Raw genomic sequence first — 23,676 nt, 5'->3', positions numbered from 1 at the left:
AGTATTTTTGAGTTTGTGTTGTCTTTGAACACAGAAAATGAGCTACAGTACATAAGAGAGAAAAAGTTTAAACAGGAGATACAGAGAGCAACTTGTTTTCCACCGAGCGTGTGCCAACAAAGGCTGGAATGTAGTCAGACTGCACGTTAAGTCTTCCTATCGATTGTTCTACTGAAAACGCAATCAGCATTATCTGCAAATCCTGTGAGGCATATACCACAGCAGCATCCACATTCAGATTGTTTACAGTCTATCAGCACATCATCAGATCTTATTTCTCTGGAGGAGTATCTGTCCATGCTTGCTCATGAGGAAGCCCGCTATGATTGTCTCAGTCATACAAACCACAAAGAAGTGGAACAGTCAGACATGCAGAAACATCGTCCTTGTCACTCGCTGTCTGTCTGTTGGAACAGAAGACAGTCAGCTTCAAAGCTTTCCTTTGCCTTTTGAAAATGCCGGAGAACTCTGTTTGCAAAGGGTAAGTGTAGATGTTTCTTTTATTTGAAATATACTGACATGCGAGGCTGAAACCTCACAGTTGTTTATAAATGTGAAAGCTTTGAAAACAGATTCTATGATTAGGAAATGGGTAGAGACAGTAAAGCTGACGTTATGGTTTGATGTATGTTTAAGCCTTTTTTAAATTTTTTAAAGCATTTTTACTTGGTTTCCACAACAGAGTAAAGCATATTAATATCAGTTCTACCAGCTACTAATTATATTAGTTTACATAAAATACAATCTTTAAGTTCATAAAGTAAAAATAAGCGTTTTTTTCTACTGATACAATTTTTGTTTGTATTATTACACTCAGTTTTTACATAATCACATTTTTTAAAAACTAAAAAAAAAAGTAAACTGATCTATTTTCCCACCAGTTCATATTGCGCAATTTGCATTTGGCATTCAGACACTAGTGACACATTGACTGAAAAGTTTGTGTAATACATATCTGTTAAACAAGCACATATTTTTTATCATGTGACCAAAATGTGGTTTTTGATAATAAGTGCAGCTACCTCATATAAACTGTAAAACATGAAAGCTGATAACATGCTCACACATGCCTCCTCCAAACTCTTCTTTACTAATATGTCTTCTTGAAAAGGTGCCACAACAACTGTAAAGGAATTTATGATAATGTGTTGCCATTCATCTTCATTTTTTGCTGTCTGTATTGCTTGTGTTTAAATATATTACTGACACAAAAGTTCTATAAAGTGACATGTTTTTATTCTAGTACATATTTCCACATCCCATTTCTTCCTCTGTATGTGAGTTAATGTTTTACGTGTTGCACAGTCAATTTTTAGCACCTGTTAGATCAGTGTTACTCACAGTATTGGTAAAAGTTTTAATCAATAACTAAGAGACACAGACAGATTATTTCCATTTTAGTCTGCTCACTGCAGACTATGAAAACCTCATTCAGTTTCTCACCAGGTTTCTCACAGCACAGTGATGTTCTTTGCGGATCTCTGTCTCACCACAAACCAGACAGACCTGACAAAAGAGCCATGTGACAGGAAAATGGCAAATTTACCAACATTATTTCAAAATGAACTAGAACAAAGGAAAGGAATGCAACTTATTTTCACACATTTTTCACAGAAAATTTAGCAAGTCACTGCTCACAGCCTGCTACTGACTAGATTAATAAATTAAGACAGGGAACTATGTAGAAATTTTAAAATATACTAGTATGGTAAATTATTGTATGGTCACACTGAGGAAAAAAAATGTTTTGATTATGACTGGGTTTGAATATCTTTGCCACTGGAACTAAATGCTGAGAGCAGACAGGGTTTCACAAGAAGTCTGACTGTAATTTGGTTTCTGAGACGTGACTTTTAACACTATCTCTTTTAGTAATGAAGACAGCTGGGATTTTTCACACAACTGTCCTCAGTACCAGGCTTTGCAAAAGTTCTGTTACACGGTTTCATGATCTTTAGAGACGTTTACATGTCGGAGTGAAAAATTCAATTAAACAAACTGAAAGTTCTACCTTACAGGCAGGTGTCATTAATACAAATTTGTTCTCCGGTGAAGTTGTATCAAGATGGAAGTGAAAACAGTTGAGATATCTGCTCTCCTTCATGCTGCCCACAACAAGTCTGACAGAGCCAAGCAGCTGAACATCAGCCGGATGACCGTCCACAGAGTCGAGGAGAGGCTCAAGAATGGTGAAGATCTTTTTAAATAGTTTTTGGCCTCCAAATTTGCACTTCAAAAAACAGCAAAAAAAAAAAAAAAGACAATGAAGAAGGAGAAACCCATGGGTTTCAATAGGGTCTTCACACCATTCGGTGCTCGGACCCTAATTAGCTCTGTGACAGCAGAACAATGTCAGAAGGCCGCACGGCTGCAGTCATCAGAAACAATGGTTATAAATCATGTGACTAAAATAGACAGAAAAGAAAACATGGAATCTAAAAGCTGTTTTTGGCAGTACAATGCCATAGCTATTGATGTAAAAACTTAAGTGATTTTGGTTATTATCATGAAAACCCTGGAAAATGGCTAGATATCATCCCTTAAATTAAACTCTTATGAGCTATTTTTGTTGTTATCATTATATTTGTCCAAACAAATATACCTTTAGTTGTACCAGGCATTAAAATGAACAAGAAATTGAAGAAAACAAGCGTGATCTATTCATTTTTTCATGACTGTAGATAATGTGGATGGATCTTGGACATGAATGAGTGGATTGAAAAATCATTTAATGGTTAACACTTGAAAGTCTCATTTTATAATTCGAAGAGATTTGTCTGAAATGCTTTGCCTAAAACATCAGAAATGTTCAGGCGAAGTATATCAGTTGATGATGCCTCCAGACATGCATGAATTACAGACTTTCAATAATTTATCATCAGTGACAAGAGAAAAATTTCAAGATTTACACTGTCTTAGAAATCTCTAACATCTCTCTTCAACCTCATGAGTTCTAATAACAGTCATGCAGATGTTGAGATTAAGGTAGAACCATAGACAATATATTAAAGATCTATGCAGCAACTTTCCCAGTGGTTTGCGGTGTACTGCTGTGCATTTGCACGTCACCGTTTTGGTTTTTAGAAACCAGGTGCAACATGCAAGTAGCAGATTTGAATTCACGGTGTTGCGATCGCGCGAATTTAAGTGAAATCAACCAATCTCCGCGAACTTTGTGCGGCCTTGCAATTTTGTCCAATCACCGCAACTTTCCCGCAATTTTGGCCCACCTCCTGTGAGTTCCACCAATTATAGCAGCTCCCAGCGCAAACATAATGGGCGTACGTCACCGAATTCACTTCCTTGTTTATGGTTTGAAGATGCAGACATGTGCGATACTAATGTCTCATCTACCAACAAAAATTACTGCTGAAGACCGTGATAAACAATTAATTCACTGATGTTCTTCACCAAAGTGAAGCTAAACTGTTTTACACCCGTGCAATATTGTGGTGGAATACAAAAAAAAAATCGTCGATTGATACACTTAAAAAAAAAAACACGAAACATATTAGAACGGCTGAAATGATCAGACAACAGACCAGACAAATCACCATGATGGAAACTATTGCATCCAAATGCGTTAGAGCACTGAAAGAATGAAGGTAAATTAGATTAATTATTCCACCAAAGAACACGGCGGAGTTATGTGACGATCAGTGGTCGTGAATCATTCCTCTGTTACCAACATCACTCAAAAACCGACTCAGGGATTTGAATGAAATTTTCAGGGTTGGTCAGAAATGACACAAAGACCAAGTGATTAGACTTCGGCAGTGATACGGCTTAAAGTTTGGATCCACAGATTTGTTAAGCGGCAACAAGTGAACGCTACCTCAGTGGCCTGGTGACGATCGTGATCCTACAACAAATCTACCACTGTGGACGTATCGGAAATGACACAAGGAACAACTGATTAAATTGTGGAGGTGTTTCTGAGTCCCATCAATTCCTGTCGCACGCTACATATTTAGGCCACGCGATTCGGTATGTACACATGCATAGTGGTGGTGTGCCCGCTTGTGGAAATGGTTTGGAACGTTAAATAATTAATTTCGGAATAAATGTTAACAACTACAGTGTTGAAACATGTTCTACAAGCTGGAAAAATTGCAGCTTTTTAGCAATTGTCACTGTCTCCCGCAATTTCATCACAACAAATAAGCTTAAAACATCGCAACTTTTATCGCAATTTTTTAGAGAAGCTGCCGCAAATTGAGGCATTCTCGGCTGCAACAATCACGAAAAACGCCTGCGAAATCCTGGAGGGATTGACTAGTGATTCAGTTCATGGAGTTATTAGCAGAATGTATCCTGCCACAAATCAAGAGAGAGGTTTTCTCATAGACTTCCGTAAAATTAAACTTCTCTTTGCAGCCAGGGGAGTCGCACCTGCTGGCTGTTAGAAGGACTGAACTCACATTTAAATTGGCTCATGCTGTTGTGGAGCTCAAAATAAGACTACAACACTAAATCCACGTATTCTAAAAATCGATGACCAGGTTAATTGCCCACAAGCTTAACTCTGAATTAGAAGATGACATTATCTCGAGTGTTGTTTGCACTGATTCCCAATTCTGAAGAAAAGCAGGACATACTGTGAAGCATTGCTGATCTCAACACAGGAGAATTAGAGGAAAATTAATGTACCAAAACATTTGTGATAAATTTCTCTCCACAGTGCACGGTGGAATGATTATGTCTAAGGTCACATGACAGTTGTTTTGTTCTTCTAAGACTTGCTGTGTTTGTTTTTGAAGCATGATGTAATTGAAATATGTTGCGTATTTGTTTGATGGGTGTATTTTGTATTTGGAAAGCACACAGAGTATTTGGAAACATGTTTCATTTGTCAGGTTTTGGTGAGAAATTAGCACAACCGCATACAGTCAATTATAGTTAATGAGGAGAGCCTCCATTTCTGTGAGAGGAAGAGGACAAAGTGCCTCCTGATTCCAAACCACCATACATCAGCAGCAGTTAAGTGCTTCTGGCATGCCATTAAGCGGCCTTTAAAGATGCCCACTTTCACTTTTCTGTTGGCAGTGAAAAGACTCCATGGACAAGAGTGAGACGATGGCTGTGTTTTTTAGCACTGATCCTCGTGATGACAACTTCACTGTTCATCTTCTACAATTCAAGCCTCCAAGTATCATGGCCTTTGAACCTTTGGACAGGCTCATGGTCGGGACAATCTTACAACAATGTGACTCATTCAGCTGGCAGTGTGAGTAAATTTTCTGGCCCCAGTGTCATCTTGAAGCAAAAGCAACTGTAATGACGAATGCATTAAAAAAATCTGTGCACGTATTGTGTCTGCAGCTTATCCCTGGGCTGATCTGAGGCTCTTTAGATGAGTCATCAGTAAAACATCACTAATGTTCTCTGTTTTCCTTCTTCCTGCTGCTGTAACCATCAAAATGTTCTTTAGAGAAGAAATGCATTTTGATGTTTCTTTTTAAGAAGTCATTCAGTGTCAAAATGCAACTGTTTGAAATTCAGGAAATCAAGTAAGACTTGCATTCAGCTAATTGCACATACAGCCAGCGAGCTGCCTCTTGCTAAATGCCAGTGTGGGAGATTTTCTCAGACAGTGTGTTCACGCAGAATGCAAAGCAAATTTCAGACACAGCAGGACTTTGAATACAAAGTTGATAGAAAGGCACAAATAATTAGAATACAAGGAACTTTATTTGCATTGCACCTTCCAAAAACAAGGTACAGTACTTCATAAAGAGAGAAGTAAAAGATAATAAATACTACACAATGATAATTGATAAAATGGACACCAAACATACTTTTAAACATAACACAGGACCACAATTATTCTGTGCTTTGTTCAGATCCTCACCGACATTTCAGTACCACAGAATAATTCCAATATTCAACCATCATAGTGTAAAAACACAGTTTTACTGCTGCTGTTTCTTATTAAAGTAACTACAAAGTTCAGATCTATGTCATAGTTTATTTGGCCATGCTCCACCTCTCCACCAAGTTTGATTAATTATGTAACAAATGGCACTGAAAACATATCTCTGCCTTGGCGAGAAATAATTTGATGCAGGGTCGCACTGACCAGATACAAAGCAGTTGTCAGTTGACATGAACTGGACATGTTTTGAATTTTTTTTTTTTTTTAAAAAGTGCCAAAAACGGATTGAGGCCTGCTAGATTTATGTCAACTTTTGCTTTCATCTGAGTCAAATAGTCACAAAGAAATTATGTCTTTCACAATTACATTTACACCTCTGCCTTATTGAATTTGTTCTGTGCATGGGCGTAACGGACGCGGGGTACGCGTGGGACATGTCCCCCGCACTTTCCACATCTGTCCCCTCTGTCCCCCGCACTTTTTTCAGCCGTTACAACAGCTAAACCCGTTATTAGCATCCAGTAACGTGTTTTCCCGAGCCGTCTTTGAATGCACCATGAGCGCATGCTAACGCAGGTGTTCCACAGGAGACGTGCTGCTGTGCTGAGCAGTGCTGAACGTGCGTCTGGAGTAATGTCTAGCAAACCAGCCAGAGCCAGCAAGAAGCAAAAAACTTTACACAGTTTTTTCCAAACAAACCGTGTAAGTTGTGTGACCTTGTTGGCTGCAAACAATGTTAGACTTGTTAGCTAAATGATGACAAGGTAAAACGTGGCAATATATCAATATGTTAAGCTAGTTAACAATAATTTAAATGTTGTTGCCTCCGTGATGTGCTCACAATTGCTCTCCATGTATTTAAGTCTTTTGGTCCCAAAAGAGGAGAGTCAGGGAGGAGAAAAAAGAATAGGCTATCTATGGTATAAAAGTGGTTAAATTTACAACTATTTTTACTGTTTCTCTTTCAAATTCTATCTCAGAATTTTGATTTTCAGATTTTTTAATGATTATTTCCATAACAAAGAGCAGAGTCAGGCAGGAGATGGACCAGAGGCGGAGGCCAGCAGTAATGTTGACCATGCAGGGTCTGCAGAGGTGAAAAAAATATATGTAAGTGGCTGAGAAACAAATATGTATCTATGGGTTAAAGTGATTTTGAGGTTAAATTCTACTGCAATTCTTACTCTTCCTAATGCCATTTCAGAATTTTTCTTACCACATTTTTTTGGATATGTTTATTGCCATAACAGAAAGAGCAGAGTCAGGGAGGAGATGGATCAGAGGCCAGCAGCAGGGACAAGGATGTAGGGTCTTTACAGGTAAGGAGAGATTATAACTTCCTGAAAATAAGATATCTATTGCAGGGAGAAACCAGGCAGTACTGATTATTTCATGTTCAGTGTTTGGCCCCTTTGGCTACTCGTCCAGTAGATGTTCAAGGGACATTGTTGTCAACTCAACGAGAGTTTGGCCACTAAAACTTTAGATTTTATAGTTTAAAGTTTTATACTTTATAGTTTAAAGAACTAGCCTAGTTGGTCCCCCGGTATTGTACTGTGGCTGTTAGGGATTGTGTGGTTCTTTAGCCGCTAAGGACGGTGCAATTAAATGTAAGAGAATGATAAATCGCTCTGAAAAATTTGTCCCCCTCACTTCTGAGATGGTGGTTACGCCCATGGTTCTGTGAGCTAGATTACAACCATCCAGTTGTTTTTTACCTTCTGAAACAGCTTTAAAGGACAAATTCAACTCATATAATGCAATTTTCCAAAATGTTATTGCATCCTTTACATTGTGGCTAATGTAGCATTAAAATGACTTGATTTAATTTTTAGGGTTTATAATAGCCCATCAAATAATACAACCCAGTCTCACGGGGATTCGTGAAACTGTGACGTAAGTTTTTGTTTCGGTTTCGTGCGCACCAACACGATGTCGTCATGTTTTTCGTGCAGCTCACCACGAACGAAACCGGCTGTGGTAATCACATCTGAAAGTGGTTTATACCGGCGGATTCATGACGATCTAAGCTGTCCATCGGCGTTTGCGGCCGCCGCTGCGGCCACCGGACATCCGGCCGCGGTGGCGGCCGCAAGCGCCGATGGACAGCTTAGATCGTCATGAATCCGCCGAATCTAAGCTGTCCATCGACGTTTGCGGCCGCCACTGCGGCTGGACGTCCGGCGGCCGCGGCGGCAGCCGCAAACGCCGATGGACAGCTTAGATCGTCATGAATCCGCCGGTATAAACCACTTTCAGATGTGATTACCACAGCCGGTTTCGTCATGGGTATCCGGATCGTCATGAATCCGCCGAATCTAAGCTGTCCATCGACGTTTGCGGCCGCCACTGCGGCCGGACGTCCGGCGGCCGCGGCGGCGGCCGCAAACGCCGATGGACAGCTTAGATCGTCATGAATCCGACGAATTTGCATAGGAATTTAAAGAATGTCCGGCGGCCGCAGTAGCGGCGGCGGCCGCAAACGCCGATGGACAGCGTAGATCGTCATGAGTCCGCCGGTATAAACCACTTTCAGATGTGATTACCACAGCCGGTTTCGTTCGTGGTGAGCTGCACGAAAAACATGACGACATCGTGTTGGTACGCACGAAACCGAAACAAAAACTTACGTCACAGTTTCACGAATCCCCGTGAGACCGTGTTGAATAATACACTGCCTGTCCAAAAAAAGTTGCAACCTGGATTTAACTGAGCAAATAGGTAAGAGTCTTGCATTGGATAATTACTGCAGTGATGAATACATTTCAGCTGCAACAACTTATTGAACCCTATATGCTTCTCATTTCTTAAACAACCATGTTGGAAGATGTATCCTGTGGTCATGGAAAGGATGTTCATCTGTCTCAGAAGGGTCAAATTATTGACCTGCATCAAGCAAAGAAAATAACTAAGGACATTTCTGAAACTACTAAAATCAGGCTAAGAACCGTCCAACACATTATTAAAACCTGAAGGATAGTGGAGAACCATCATCTTTGAGGATGAAATGTGATCTGAACAAACTTTTGGATGATCATGATTGAAGATCACTTAAACATTTGGTGAAATCGACGGTAGAAATCACGGCTAAGGTTAATAGTGAAAGTAAGAACATTTCCACATGTACTATGCAAAGGGAACTCAAAGGATTAGGACTTAACAGCTATAGCTCCAAGAAAGCCGCTCATCAGTGAGGCTAATCAGAAAAAAGACTTCAGTTTGCTCGGAAATATAAAGATTGAACCGTGGTCTGACTTACTCTGTTCCAAAGTGATGGGCATCATGGTAAGAGGAGACGCGGTTAAGTGATGCATTTATCATGCCTAGTGCTCACCATACAAGCCTGTAGGGGTTAGGGTTATGATCTGGGGTTGGTCAGATTCAGAAACAGAATATACTGAATGACCAGGTCTTTCTATCAGTGGAGTTTTTCTTCCTTGATGGCACAGGCATATTCCAAGATGACAATGGCAGGATTCATGAGGCTCGCATTGTGAATGAGTGGATCAGGGAGCATGAGATGTCATTTCCACACATGGATTGTCCTTCACAGAGTCCAGACCTCAGCTCCACTGAGAATCTTTGGGATGTTCTTGAGAAGACTTTGCGCATTGGTCCCAACTCTCCCATCATTAATATATGATCTTTGCAGTGAATGAATGCAATTCTGGACAGAAATAAATGCTGTGACATTGCAGATGTTTATCGAAATGATACCACAGAGAATGTGAGTCGTTCTCAGACCTAAAGACGGTCCAACAAAATATTAATGTGCACCTTTTTTTCTGGACAGGCAGTGTATATTCCAAAGCTTTACCAAGCAGAGTGTGCATTCACAGACCAGTTTTTGGCATCACACTTGTTTTCAGTCTCAATAGTTAAACAGCGAAACATTGGTGTTATGTGGATCCTTTGATTGGATTCATTGAGTAGCATGAGTGCAGTTTTTTGACCAGGTAAAGCTTGGATTGGTGTACTGGTTAAAACAGGGATTCAGTGAGTGACAGTAATCCATGGGTGGTGGTGTCAAAGTTCTTTGTAGATGCAAAGGATCTAATTTTAGAAATATTTCAACCATGGAAAAGAAGCTATACTAAACAGCAGACTTCATCCGGGTATTAAAATCAGATGTGTAAAGGGTGATTTTATACAAGTCAAAGTACTGGTTCTATGGGGGAAAGTTTGCTTGTACTTGTGTAAAAATGTCCTCAAACAGAAGTAAAAATGGTGTTATTGAAACGTACTTTGAGAATTTTTTTTTCACTGATCTCACCCTGTTTCATATTATTTAACTATTAGTAACGTCAAGCCTTGGTACATGATGAGTGTGCACATGTAGTTTCCATTTAATCTGATAGAACATTACAGATTAAAAAAAATAATGAGCAGCGTCATAATGCCACCTCAGCTGGTAACCAAGCTGACGTGTCTTCTGATAATGATTACTTTTGTTCCTTTAAGCTGGAAAAAGTCAATATAAACCGAGCTAAGATTCAGTGGTATTTAAATGTTCCTTCATATGACTTATACTCCTACACAGTAAGCAAACAATCTAACACTTACTAGACCACCAGGTTTACACAAACACTAAAAATGACCTGTTTGCCACTAATAATCTGTGAACCAAGCTCCTGACTATTATCATGAATAAATGTGAAATTCAGTGACTACAGCTAATTAACTTACCTGCTGCTAGCTCCATGTTTTCTGCAAAACAAAGCCAACACCGCATGACAAGGACGTGTTTCTTTTACTTGTGAGTGAATTGGTCCCTTGAATGTGGCTAAGATTTTCAATTTCACATTAAGCCTCAACCGAATTCATCCGCATTTCGGTCTTGCTGTGTGTCAGCTTTGTTAATCTTGACTGTCAGTGCTCGGCATTTGAATGAGTATGACTTGGTGTCTTTGACATCATGTCATTTTCTGGCATGACTGGCTTTTTAAATGTTGTATGTTTTAACTGGGGCAGTTTAAATGGTAGGAAAGTAAAATATCCCAAACCAGACATGCTTAACCCTTAGAGTTAGTAGAGTTATAATACTAGTTGCTCATTCCAAAGTTGTTTGTATGATAATAGAGACATTTGTTTGAACATCTTTTTTCCCAATTTTCTAAGTCATGCATATCCCATCATCCTGATTCTAACATTTCCAGATTCCAGACGATCTGCTCTACACATTTATGGAAAAATATCCCTCCTGTCATGTTTTTAAATGTTGGCATACTTGTCAAAACCAAGCAATTTGTAATGCAATGTAGTCTTTTCTCAATATGAAAGCTCACGTAAAAAATCTGCAAGTATTTTCATATCAAATGGTGAAAGATCTGGACAGGCTGTTCTGAAAAAGACAAACAAAACAAAAAGCATGTCTGTATGATATATTCCTTAGAAGATAAAAGCTTTAACATTAGGATAGTCAAATTACCCTGTAAATAGTCTCAGGCTCATAGGGGTAGGTAAATAAACAAACATAAAGGTTTTGAAATATACTCTAACGAGAGTAAGAACATCACATTTAATTTGCTACTTCCATGCATGATCAAGATTAAATTTGTTGTCTGCAGGAGGATACAACGCTTGCTAGAAAAGGAAGTCTCATTAGTAGAGTCCAGACCTGTGATAATAACTTCTGCTTATCTGGAATAAACACAGAAAGCAAAAAGAAGGAACAGAACTAAATATAACGCAGGGGAGGGGGGAGGGTTTGTAGTGTAGCTAACATCGCCGAAGAGGTGTCTGGAGTGATTTCAATGTTTTTTTTTAAATTGGAGGTGAAGCCTTTTCATGAGGCCCTGAAGCCTCCTTAAGGTGAGCAGAAAGTTTCCATTTGTGTTCTGCTTGGGGACAACTTTTCTCTTTAATCTTAGTAAAGAAGCACAACACACAGCATGTAAATATGACCACTTTAGAGTTCTGAGACATACTCAGACACACACTCGTATGTCTAGTTAATACAGCCCAGTAGACAAAAGGAGCACAAAACACTCACTTTGCTTTTGTCTGAACGCATCCTTAAAGATTTACAGCATGTCTTGGTGTTTAATGTGAAGCTACTGACTTCTCAAAAAACAACCTTATCTGCCTTTACAGGGTCCTCCACTGCAATACTTTGTGGCTTACCCACACCAGTACGAATTCATAGTGGATGAACCAATCAGATGTCTCAAAGAAAGCCCGTTTCTGGTTCTTATGGTCCCAGTCACACCCCACAACAGGGAGGCTCGTGACATAATCCGCAACACATGGGGCAAAGAAACTACGGTGCTGGGCCAGGAGGTCAGCCACTACTTCTTGCTGGGACTGTCCAAAGAAGAAGATGGGTTAGAAGACCTACAGGAACAAGTGAGTGGATTCATTGTTGAAGTTCATGTGTCCTTTTTTACCCCTTTGACCATCAGAGAAGAGAGGAAAAAGAGGGTTTGTTGGTGTGAACTCCAAGAACATTTCTGTTCTTCTTGCAGAATAAATAGTGATTTAGGTACAGCGTATGTTACACAAAGTTGACAAGATAGAGCAGAGCAGACACATGCAAAGGAGGGGACAGAGGGGGCTGAAGCACTTGCCCCTTGATGCCCAAAGTGCCCTTTTGTGAAAGTTGTTTTTTAAATTTTATTTAATTTTATTTCATTTTTTTAATTCTAAGGGTGTGTGTGTGTGTGTGTGTGTGTGTGTGTGTGTGTGTGTGTGTGTGTGTGTGTGTGTGTATGGCGTCAGAATCGATTCTAAAAGTGTGCGCAGCTGTCAACTGAACGTGTCACCGCGCGTGCTTTGACGCCTGTGCAGCAAACCGCGCCTGACACATAATGCAGTTTCCCCATTGACTTATAATGGCCTCCCGTTAAATGCGCACATTCACGTGTGATCATTGCTGCACGCCGGCAATCACACGACGCGGAGCGGCCACGCGTAACATTCATGCGTTTTTTACAAACACACGTATTAATGCTCACATGAAGATAATAGAACATTTCGGTCACGCGCTCACACATACGCAGAAATGACGTGCACGAACTCTGTCACGTGTAACAAGAAGCTGCGTGCATATGAAGCAGCACATGCACGCCTGTCTGTCACTGTTTGACAAATACTGTTACGCGCTCACACACGCGCGCGGTCGCAATTTGTGATTGTACACAATAGAAAGTTGATCTGCACCGTGCGCAGCCCTCCACGTAACATGAGCGCGTCGTGTAGTTGTTCGGTGTTCCATTTTCATCCAGCTGATGGCGCTATTGTTCCAAAACACGGGGATAAACTTACCCTGTTTTTACTATTATTATTATTATTATTATTATTATTATTATTATTATTATTATTTGAATTAGGTTCTCAGGCTTCACAGACCCGAGCCACTAGCCTGCAGTTCTTCTGATGTTTATTATTATTCCATAATTCATTTATTTATTTTTTAGTTGTGCAGACTTTAGTTGTGTAGACTCAGATGACTTTCAACAATGTGGCCTTTAAATGATTTGTGCCTCACTGCCCAGTCCCTCCAGAGGTGGAATTGTAACAGGTGGGTGGAGCTGATGCAGGAGTTGTGGTCCTGCAGTGAGCTCCATCTTGTGATTGATCAACTGTATCCTTTAATTAAAAAAATATATATATCCTAATGGGAATGCTTTCTTCCAGCTGACCCAATTCACAATGGAATGGGGTGTAACTGATGGCTGATAATTGTATAACAATGACTGAAGTTATAATTTATATTCTCTAGCCTTCAAGGTGACTGTAAAAGACTGAAGGTGGCTGGGGTTAGAGATTAGCCTCTACATTGGCACATCTGTCAAGATGCGAGGACCACAGAGAGCCATTTAACCATTTATTTCTTCTGCTTTGAATCTGATTGTCTCATAGATGATGATGGTGCAAAGGACACATGTAATAAATGGAAACAATAATTAACAAAAATAGGTGTTATCAAACACATCAAAACACATACAGTTAGTGAAGAGTCCACCTTAACTCACTCAAAAATGCATCTCAAGTACAAAGCAGCAGGAAGTCAGCAGGCAGCATGCTGTGGCAGACAAGAGGCAGAGCAGTGCAGGGCTGAGGCTTCTATCGCCTCAGGTGACTCCTGTTTGGCCAATGAAAGCAAGTACAGGTGACAGTGTTTTCTACAGTGACTGTTGGAAAAAACAATGGTAGTTGTTTTGCACACGTTTGACACTAGACAAGAATGTCCACCATTATTAAAATAAAAACCGAAGGAATATCTTTTGATATAAATGTCTCAATTTATTAACAATATTCATGGTCAAACTGTGTGTATGTTACTGTGCAACGTTGTGTCTGTGTGTTTCAATTAACCCATATCTGTGTTTCAATTATCCTAATTCTAATAATAAAACTGCATAACATGTCTATATAGACCCCAGCTAGCAAAAGTGAAGTGAGTAATTTAAAACGTGTTTTGATTTAAAGCAAGCTCTGAAGAGCAACTAGCTGTTTAAAACCAAGAAAGTGCTTGGACAGTGTGAAGGGCATATAAAACAATATTTATTGACAGAAATGATAGAATGGGGCCTGTGGGGGAAGAAAGCCGGTTTTGTGGTGGTTGGCAACACTGATCCTCCACGACAGCACTGGTGTTCCACTTGGACACTGTCCTCTGTCAGGCACAAGCTGTGAGGGAAACAAGACGGCAGTCACTGCACTTTTAGAATAATATTACTATTATTACTATACTATTATTAATAATATTACAGTGTTTCCCCTCCTATATGACCGACGAGGCGGGCCGCCTCGCTGGTATAGGCCACCGCCTCATTGCAATTTTGCCGACATTGCCGCCTCACTGGTCCGCGCCAAAAAAAAAAGTAATGCTAAATATTAGAAAGCATTGACACATAAGTCCGGTATATTCGCAGCTGAAATCAACAAGCCAGAATGGCAGCCTTTTCTCGCCGTGGCTGAAGTAGTGATGTGTCGTTTGCGAACAAAACGGCTCTTAGAGCCGGATCTTTCAAGTGACTGACGGGAGCCAGCTCCTTATTGGGAGCCATGTTGGGAGCAGGCGTAAACTAACCGTGACGTCACCCGTTGGTTTCAACGCCGAGAAAATGAAGCCCGGATTTTGCTACTTCCTGGTCGCCGTTTTGGATTTTTTGGAGCCAGTGACGTAAAAAGTGTCATCAAACAGGCTGGACCGGAGAGCAACTAGGGGCAGGATTGGCTGAGGACTCTCTTATCCCGCCCACGTTTTACCGCAGAAGCTTCTGTTGCTGTCTATCAAGTATAGCCACGCCCCCTGGCTCCGCCAACTTTAACGATTTATTTAAAATTCAGAACTGATTTATTTTAAGATCGGCCACCTGATCTCTCATTTTGACCATGAAAACTAACGGGAAAAAAATCCTGAGCTGTAGAACATCAGTCTATCAAATTTTATTTTTTCCAAAAATGATGTGGGGTCTATGGAGAAAAAGCTTTTTGGAGCCAACCCTAGCGGACGGCGTGATTTTGCAAGTTTTTGACACTTCCGGGTGGACTTCAATTCTGGAGCCAGATGCTACGGCCACTATATAGACAGTCTATGGTTGGGAGCCGTGTTGTTGTTTTTCTCTCTCTCACTTTTTCTTTCTCTTCAAGCCGGACGTGATTGGTCAATGTGTGTTTGCGCTGAGCAGAGGGGGGGGCGGCAGTTAAACTCACAGACGCAGCAGCGGTAGAACACGAACAGAGCAGGGGGGAGAGAGAGAAAGAGAGCCAGGGGCAACAAGACGAGACATCGATAGAAAGGTAAAGAAAATGATTGACACCAGGAAAATGAGTAAAATCTGGAACCATTTCAATTTGATTGATAATACAAAGGCAGAGTGTAGAGTCTGCAAGAAAAGACTATCCTACAGAGCCGGCTCCACAAACAACCTCCACAGGCATCTGAGAACTGTCCACCCATCAGTGCAATGGGTTGAATGTGGTATTAATGAAGGTGCCAGTCTGTACTGCAACTGTTGCTGCTGCTGCTTCTGCTGCAGTATCTACAGCATCATGTACTATGTCACCACAACCACCTAAACCTCCCACCCAGAGCTCTATGACACAGTTTTTGCAGAAGTCTGTGACCACAGCAAGACAGAACTCAATCGATGAAGAACTGGCAGAAATGATTGCCCTTGATTTTCAACCATTTTCAGTTGTGGAAGATAAAGGATTCTGGAAGTTTGTTCATGCACTAAATCCAATGTATGCAATTCCAAGCAGGAAAACACTTTCCCAAAAATCATCCCAGGCCTGTATGACAGAGAACATACATTACCGCAAGAGAGGGTTAAAAAAGCCACAGCAGTCTGTCTAATAACTGACAGCTGGACATCCCAAACCAATACATCCTTCTTGTCAGTTACGTGTCACTTTATTGAAAAATTTAAAATGGTGTCCTGTCTTCTGGATTGTTTTGAGTTCAGTGACAGACACACTGCTGAGAACTTAGCAGAAGAGCTGCTCAAAGTGGCAAAAGAGTGGGATGTGGAAAACAAAATAGTTTGCAGTGTTTTGTGTTGTTTCACTTTAAATTTGTTTAAAAGGAAAAAGCTGAATATTTGAATAGTTGTAAATTGAGTTGTAAATAGTTGTTCTTTGTATTTTATAATTTCTTTTTTACATTTTTGTGGAATGAATAAAAAAAGCATATTTATATAATAAACATATATAAATTAAAAAACCTCAAAGTGATGATTCTCATTTGCTCTGACATGCACTGTGAGCTGTAAGGTCTTATATAGACAGGTGTGTGCCTTTCCTAATCAAGTCCAATCAGTTTAATTAAACACAGCTGGACTCCAATAAAGAAGCAGAACCATCTGGAGGAGGATCAGAAGAAATGGACAGCATGTGAGCTAAATATGAATGTCGCTGCAAAGAGTCTGAATACTTCTGACCATGTGATATGTCAGTTTTTCTTTTTTAATAAATTTGCAAAAATTTCTACATTTCTGTTTTTTTCTGTCAAGATGGGGTGCTGAGTGTACATTAATGAGAAATAAAATGAACTTTTTTGATTTTGGCAAATGGCTGCAATGACAGAGAGTCATTGCCACTGTACCCACTGTAAATTAAACAAAAATTAAAAAAATAAATAAAAATTCAGATCTACTCTTGGTCGGTCACATCATCTACGCAGACATCCCTCAGTGCTCTGTCCAGATGTGCCCTGTAGCTCAGCGCTAGCGCCACTAGTCTCGGACTTCAACAACTGACGGTCCGGTGAGGAGGTTCTGCAGCCGGGCTCATTTGTGCACGGTGTACTTTTGCAAGATGACTGACGAAGTGAAATGAGCATCCTGTGTGTGTGTGTCTGACTCTACACACACCTCTCATCAGATATAGCCGCTAGTTAACCACACAGCGTGCTGAGAGGATAAAGTATGCCAGGCTTCTTTTTGTTTTTGTAGGTTTATTTTGACATGGACAAAGTGCATTAGAGAAATGTATTATTTTACTGTCAGTGAGCTGGAGTGTGTTTCCTGTTTCTGGAGGCAATGAGGCATAGGTTATGTTATTTCACTAAAACTGTGTACATGCATTTTCACATAATAAACTACTACAGTATAAATGCAACAACAATAATAATTAGAAGAATTTGAATTGTGACTTTGTCAACCTCTCATTTAAAGATATCAGTACTTGTTTATAACGTTTGTATATATACACAAATTAAATATAATATGCATAAATATGAAATATATACCTTTTATACCTTTGCTGTCTTGCACAAAGTGGACAGTCAAACTGAATAAAAGTACAAACACATTTAAATACATGATTTCTGTATCATTTAAATGTAGTGTGTTTGTTTTTTTACTTTATTATTAGACTACAAATAATAAAGGGCAGATTATGAATCAGCACCATGGAGCAAATCCATGTCTATACAGTATATGTCTTGAAAAGGTATGAAATTTAAAAGCAAGGACTCCAGGAAGGGTAGCCACAGTTCAACAGCCCAGTGTCTAATGGTGATCTAAATTCAACTTCATAATAATTTTCAGCATGGCTAAAGGTTGCTATACTGGGGTTTTGAATCACTGACCTCCTAATCAGTAGTCCAGAGACTGAACCATTGTGCCACTGCTTCCACGTTACATTTTTCATGAATATGGGTTGTTACAATTCAACCAGTTATATTGTAAGGTATGTTTTTGTATGGTGTTTCAAGTTTGTGCTCCATGTGCCCCCTTTTAACTTTGAGCACCTGCCCCTCCAAAGGTCTCTTCACTGCCCTGGAGCAGAAGAAGGATAGAAATGTCAAGTTATAGCTGCAGTCAAACAAAGTGCACTATTGAATCTGGAGTGCTTCAGTAGAAGAAATTGGACATCTTGTTTTGGCTCTGTAAGACAATTCCCTTCTCATACATGAGGTTTCCTCAGTATAAACTGACTGGTGGGGAGTCCCAGGAATTTATTCTCACCCTCCAGTCGCATGGCTCACGGCCCGTTTAAGACTCACAGTACTCGGGGCATGGATGGTTGTAAAACTGCCTAGGAAAGGGCTCAGGACTGTCTTATAAGTACCTGATAAGTGGTAATGTAGATCCTCACTTCTGTTTAGAGATGGCTATTCCACTTTAACAGAGATGGCTCCTTTAACTTCTCCCTAAAACTATCTGTCATCTCTGTCAAGAAGGTTGGCATTGGAGCCCATCTGTTCCTGTCTTCAATAGATTCCTACTATGAGGCTCTATAGATTCAGAGCTGGCTAAACTGGTTGATATGCATGCTGCATTATGAAGGCAAAGAAGAAATTGTTCAACTGGCTTTTACACTGGCTTGAAAGGCACAAAATATGTTGTTGTCTTTGTAGTTTCGGTATGATTTTGTCATGCACAGCTTTGGTTCACTATCATTGCTGCCTACTACTGTTTCCAGCAGCTGCTCAAAAAGGAAACTTTTAAAAGCCACAGCAAACAAACTACTCAACACTGAGCAGGAAACAGACAAAACTGGTGACAAAATGATGACAAGATAGCAAGGACAGTGTAGGTTTTAGCACTAATGAAGCAGATATTTCACGGAGAGGTTGGTGAAGATCTGAGCATAACACCAGAGTTTAAAGGTCAGTCATGCCACCTTTAAATGCAACTCTAAATAAATGCTAAAATTTGTTTTTATCTGCAGGGTATATAAGTAAAACCTGTCAATCAGGACTTTAAACTCAGTCTCCTGTCTTTCTTAAGGTATTGCAGGAAAGCCAGACTCATCATGACATTCTCCAGAGTGACTTCTTGGACAGCTACAATAATCTCACCATTAAAACTATGGTTATGTTCGAATGGCTCAGCACTCATTGTTCCAACACCTCTTATGCCATGAAGATCGACTCGGACATGTTCCTCAACGTCCAAAACCTCATCGACATGCTTCTGAAAGCCCCCAAACATCTCTACATGACAGGGATGATGGCCAGAGGTGCTCCTGTTCTTCGAGATCATACCTCAAAGTGGTTCCTACCTTATTCTGCCTTCCCCGAGTCAACGTATCCACCGTATGCTCTGGGAATGGGCTATGTGTTCTCTCTGGATTTACCCAAGAAGATACTGGAGGCATCTCCACATGTTAAAGCCGTGTACATTGAGGACGTGTATGTGGGACTGTGTATGAGACATGCAGGACTCACACTGACAGATCCTCCTCACGGTGGATTGTTTAGGACTACAGAGCCTTATTTGAAAAGCGGCTGCTACTGGACATCTGTCATTACAACAATACTGCAAAATTCTAAGCAGCTTTCGAATGTATGGGAAATATATCAGACTGAAGAACATAGCGGCTGTTGAACACTTCTGCCTTGCAAACAATGTACAGGCAGAAGTGTTTGCAAGTGTACCGCATGTGGTACACTTTGTAACTGTGTCGTCTAAGCTACACCCCATTAACATTGTACGTCATTGCCTGGATGATATTTTTTATCTGTTGGTGGCGATCTGGGACTTTGATACTGAAAGATTTAGACAGGAATACATTTTGTGGTTTGGAGAATGTGTTTATACTTTTGTCATTTGAAATAATTGCACAAGCAATTTTGAATGTACTTAGTAATGTAAACATTTTAGAACGGAGAACATTTGTCAGAACAGTTTTTGTAGTGCTGCAGCTTACAACGCATGACAAAGAAAGCAATGCTTACCAAACAAGAGTTGTCCAAAATCACAAGTTAGCACCTCCATCGGTTGTTTCAGTGTGAAAGACTGAAGCTGCCTGCACACAAAGAGATCTCAATATTTCACTTCTAAAGTACTTCTACCAGCTTGAAGAAATTCTTGGTACATTATGTCAGACTAGGCATAACAAAAATATTGAGCTAAAAAGTTTGCAATTCATACAGTGGCACATTTATTTGTCCACACAAAGACAAATAAAAGCATAATTAAATATGATGTAAGCAAGGACAATGTCAGTATTTTGAATAAGAAACTGTCACCATGTAATGTGAAATGAACTGTTTTGTGATTTTTTTTAAAATAAAATGCCAATAAAAACATTTGCACTGCACACAGATTATCTTTTGCACTCTTAAATACAGTGAGGTTGTGTTAATTACAGAACAATGGAAAGTGTCTAAAAGTTAGTAAAAAAGTAACCAGCAGTTGCATGTGGCTTTTATCTCAGATACAGTAACATTACTTGGTTGCTCCACCACCAAATATCTCACTATTACATACCTATCTGAGAGTTTTTATAGGTCTCTATCATGGTTCTTAGAAAATATGGGTGATCCTCCGACTTCTTTTCTGGTGCTGGAACAAGATAGCTACTTTTGGTTTTCCAGTGTAAAATCAAAACAGCTACTGGATGAATTGGAGTAAAATTTTGTTAAGAGTTCTTGTGAGAAATATGTTTAGAGTTAATTAAGTCAGTCTGCGAACTGCAAACAAATGGCATTACCAGTTTATGACCTTTAGATGGCTAATGTTAGCACTTGTTAAGGTAGAAGTTTATGTGTGCTAAAGTTAGCTCTAAGTACTATAAACTATCAAGCATCACTGCAGAATTGCAACCAGAGTCAAGGGCAAATGCATTTATACTAACTAAATGTTACTGTTAGAGGATGTTTATTCTTCTCTACCTACCTCGAGCAACTTTTAGTTTCACTCATTGTTTTCTCAAATTAGGAGAAAATCAAAATTTTGTCAAAAATTTGTGAAACAGGTTCAAATATTAAAGTAGTTTTTAGCTGTTAAATGACAAATTCATCTGTTTATGGCGTCTCATTGGGTATTTAGCTGACAGAAATCAGTTCAGCCTGCAGTCATTGAAAGCTGAATATTTTACGCAGCTATTATGTTAATAAAGCAGATCCATAATTAGAAATATAACTAAATTAGTTTATTGTGTATTTTATTTTGTCAGTGCAGATGTTTAATTAAGATGACAATCTAATCAGTGTATCTGTTTTCTATTATTATGATTATTTTTATTTCTGATATTTTCTAAGATAATGATAAAGACAATCAATTGATTTAACACATGATGGATTTTTTCCATCTCCTGTTTCGGAAACACAAGAATTCTTTTCAGCATGCAGTGTTGAATTCATGAGACCACGAAGTGATGTTGGTTTGCTTGAAAAAGCACACTGCTGAATCTTACATCTGGCCCTGAGGTTGTACAAGATAATGAGTCCATCATGCATTAGAGAAAGACTATATTGCAATATTTGTGAGTGAGTTTCAAACACGAGTGTTTCCCTTTTATGGCTGTCAATCTTAACACTTACACAAGCTTATGTTTTCTTGCACGAAGGTTGATACATTCTGTCCTAATTTGCATTTTTTACGAGTTCCAGTAAGCTGTTCCCTTAAAATGAAAGTGTGCTCAAGCAGCAATTGAATGTTTTAAGGCATTCTACAGTGAGACACATAACTTAAAAAAGATTTCTTGAAATATTTCTGTTTGCATGTGTTGGTCTTTTCAAAAACTAAAGCAGAACATGTGGCCAGTTTTCACATCCCATTTTAAACTTGCACGACAACCTGAAATGCCATGAAAAGTCAGTGTTTTTCAATTATACTACTAAAAGAGAAAGAGATGTTTGGATAGAAATCAAATTAAAAAAACAGAGTATTTCATGTAGGTTTGAAAATCACAGTGAATGTATGAAAACATAAAGAAAACTTCCTGACCTGCTTAATTTCATAGTGTTCCGGAAGCAGCCCTGTCTGCTGGTGTTTTTTTCTCATTTTCAGTCATCAGCCATTGTCCAAGCTTCATACAAACGTGAGCAGCAGCACTCTCTTGTGGCAACAGCTGACAGAGAAAGCAGACAGAGATCCAGCAGTCATGCAGTAAAACAGAGCATTTTAAGTGAAACATTACACAGGCTGTCGAATAAAGTGTGCAGTTGATAATTAACTCTTAATTCCTTTTAATAAAGACATGACAAATTACTTGCAGCAGGATGCAAAAACTAAATCTCGTGGGGTTCTTTTCATTGTCAGTTCATTTGGGCATTAATAAAAGTCTGCAAACTGCTGTCTGAGGCTCTTTTGTGAGAGAAATGCATATAAAAAGATGAAAGAATCCTGAAAAAATTTTATGTCATATGGGGATCTGTTGGTTTAGTGAGTAGCTACTTTTAACTACTTTAAAAGGTCTGAGATGAAACTGTTATGGCTGAAGTCAAAGAGCATTATTGCACACGAGGGCAGAGGTGTTGAGAACTGGAAGTGGACTTGAGAGTAGGGTAGAGTAGCATTCCACATACATTTGTCTTTAATTTGGATGATGCAACATCTTTCTTTGTCTCATGGTCCTTAAACTAACAATGTCTTGACAACATTCCAATCATACCGGCAAAAAGCAAGACTTGATTTTTTCTCTCGGTTCTGTCCTGTTGCTCTACTTTGAGACATTTAGCCAACATCTCCAAGTTTATGTATTTTTTAAAGCTTTACTCTTCACAGCTCTCCTCCAACACAGCTACTGTTGATGGATTCAAGTCCGCTCAGTCTCTGGTATTACTGTTAAGAACTAAATATGAGACTGCTTTCAGGTTTTTGGGAGTAGAATCAGCCCAGGTAACTGCACTGACACTAAGCCACTGGAATCCTGACCAGGGGAACTTGACCATCATTCATCATGTCCTGCAGTAGTCAAGCAACATGCCATGCTGGATTCAGGCCACTGCTGAGGTAAGCTTTTCTATCTACCTGGTGTCAGAGTGTCTTGTCCTTTCTTGCCAGTGATGTACTGCTCCATATCTCCACTCTCCAAGCCGTCTTGTTGAACTTTAGTTTACAGCTGTCAAAAGGCAGTTAGAGGAAACAGTGTGTATACTTCTACATCTTTTCTGAGGACGATTCTTCCCATTTATAGACTGATGTGAATCTACCATTAGACTCATTCCACAGACTAAAAGAATGTATATGTACTGTATATGCAGGTATCTCTGGCGGCGAAGCTGTCCGATCTCCATTTACTGGCTTCACCAACCTCCCCAGCATTTACTGTTTGTTTATCCATCGTTTGACTGTTTTCTGTCTACTATCCTTTTATCACCTCTATTGGCCTCACCCCTACCAGTCGAGGCAGGCTGCCCTCCCACAGCCTGGTTTGACTAGTTTCTTCCTGTTAAATGCAAGTTTTTCTTCCTGCTGTTGCCGAAGAGCTGCTGAAAGAGAATTATTTGGATTTCTCTCTGTAGTTTGCTATGTAAGATGCCTTGAAATGACGTGTGGTGAAATGGTGCTGGATTAAACAGAACTGTGGGTGATAAATTAAAGGAAAAACCAACATAAAGTTTCTAAGTAAGATGTTGGGTCACTGTGTGCTGCTAAAACATCTTCAATGTACCT

General features: G+C 39.6%; 1 protein-coding gene across 1 annotated transcript; it reads left to right on the top strand.

The window, feature by feature from the left end:
• Positions 1-20,003, top strand: LOC110968583 (beta-1,3-galactosyltransferase 1-like). The gene is made up of 4 exons (XM_022218490.2): positions 1-481; positions 5,047-5,227; positions 11,969-12,220; positions 19,060-20,003. Exons 1-4 carry the CDS (start codon positions 456-458, stop codon positions 19,657-19,659), a joined length of 1,059 nt encoding a protein of 352 aa, XP_022074182.2. The 5' UTR covers positions 1-455; the 3' UTR covers positions 19,660-20,003.
• The last annotated feature ends 3,673 nt before the right edge of the window (positions 20,004-23,676 follow it).

Source organism: Acanthochromis polyacanthus, chromosome 10 (genome assembly GCF_021347895.1).
Source record: "Acanthochromis polyacanthus isolate Apoly-LR-REF ecotype Palm Island chromosome 10, KAUST_Apoly_ChrSc, whole genome shotgun sequence".
Lineage (NCBI taxonomy): Eukaryota > Metazoa > Chordata > Actinopteri > Pomacentridae > Acanthochromis > Acanthochromis polyacanthus.
Note: the sequence above shows the minus strand (reverse complement) of the source record. Positions and strands in the feature narration are given on the sequence as shown.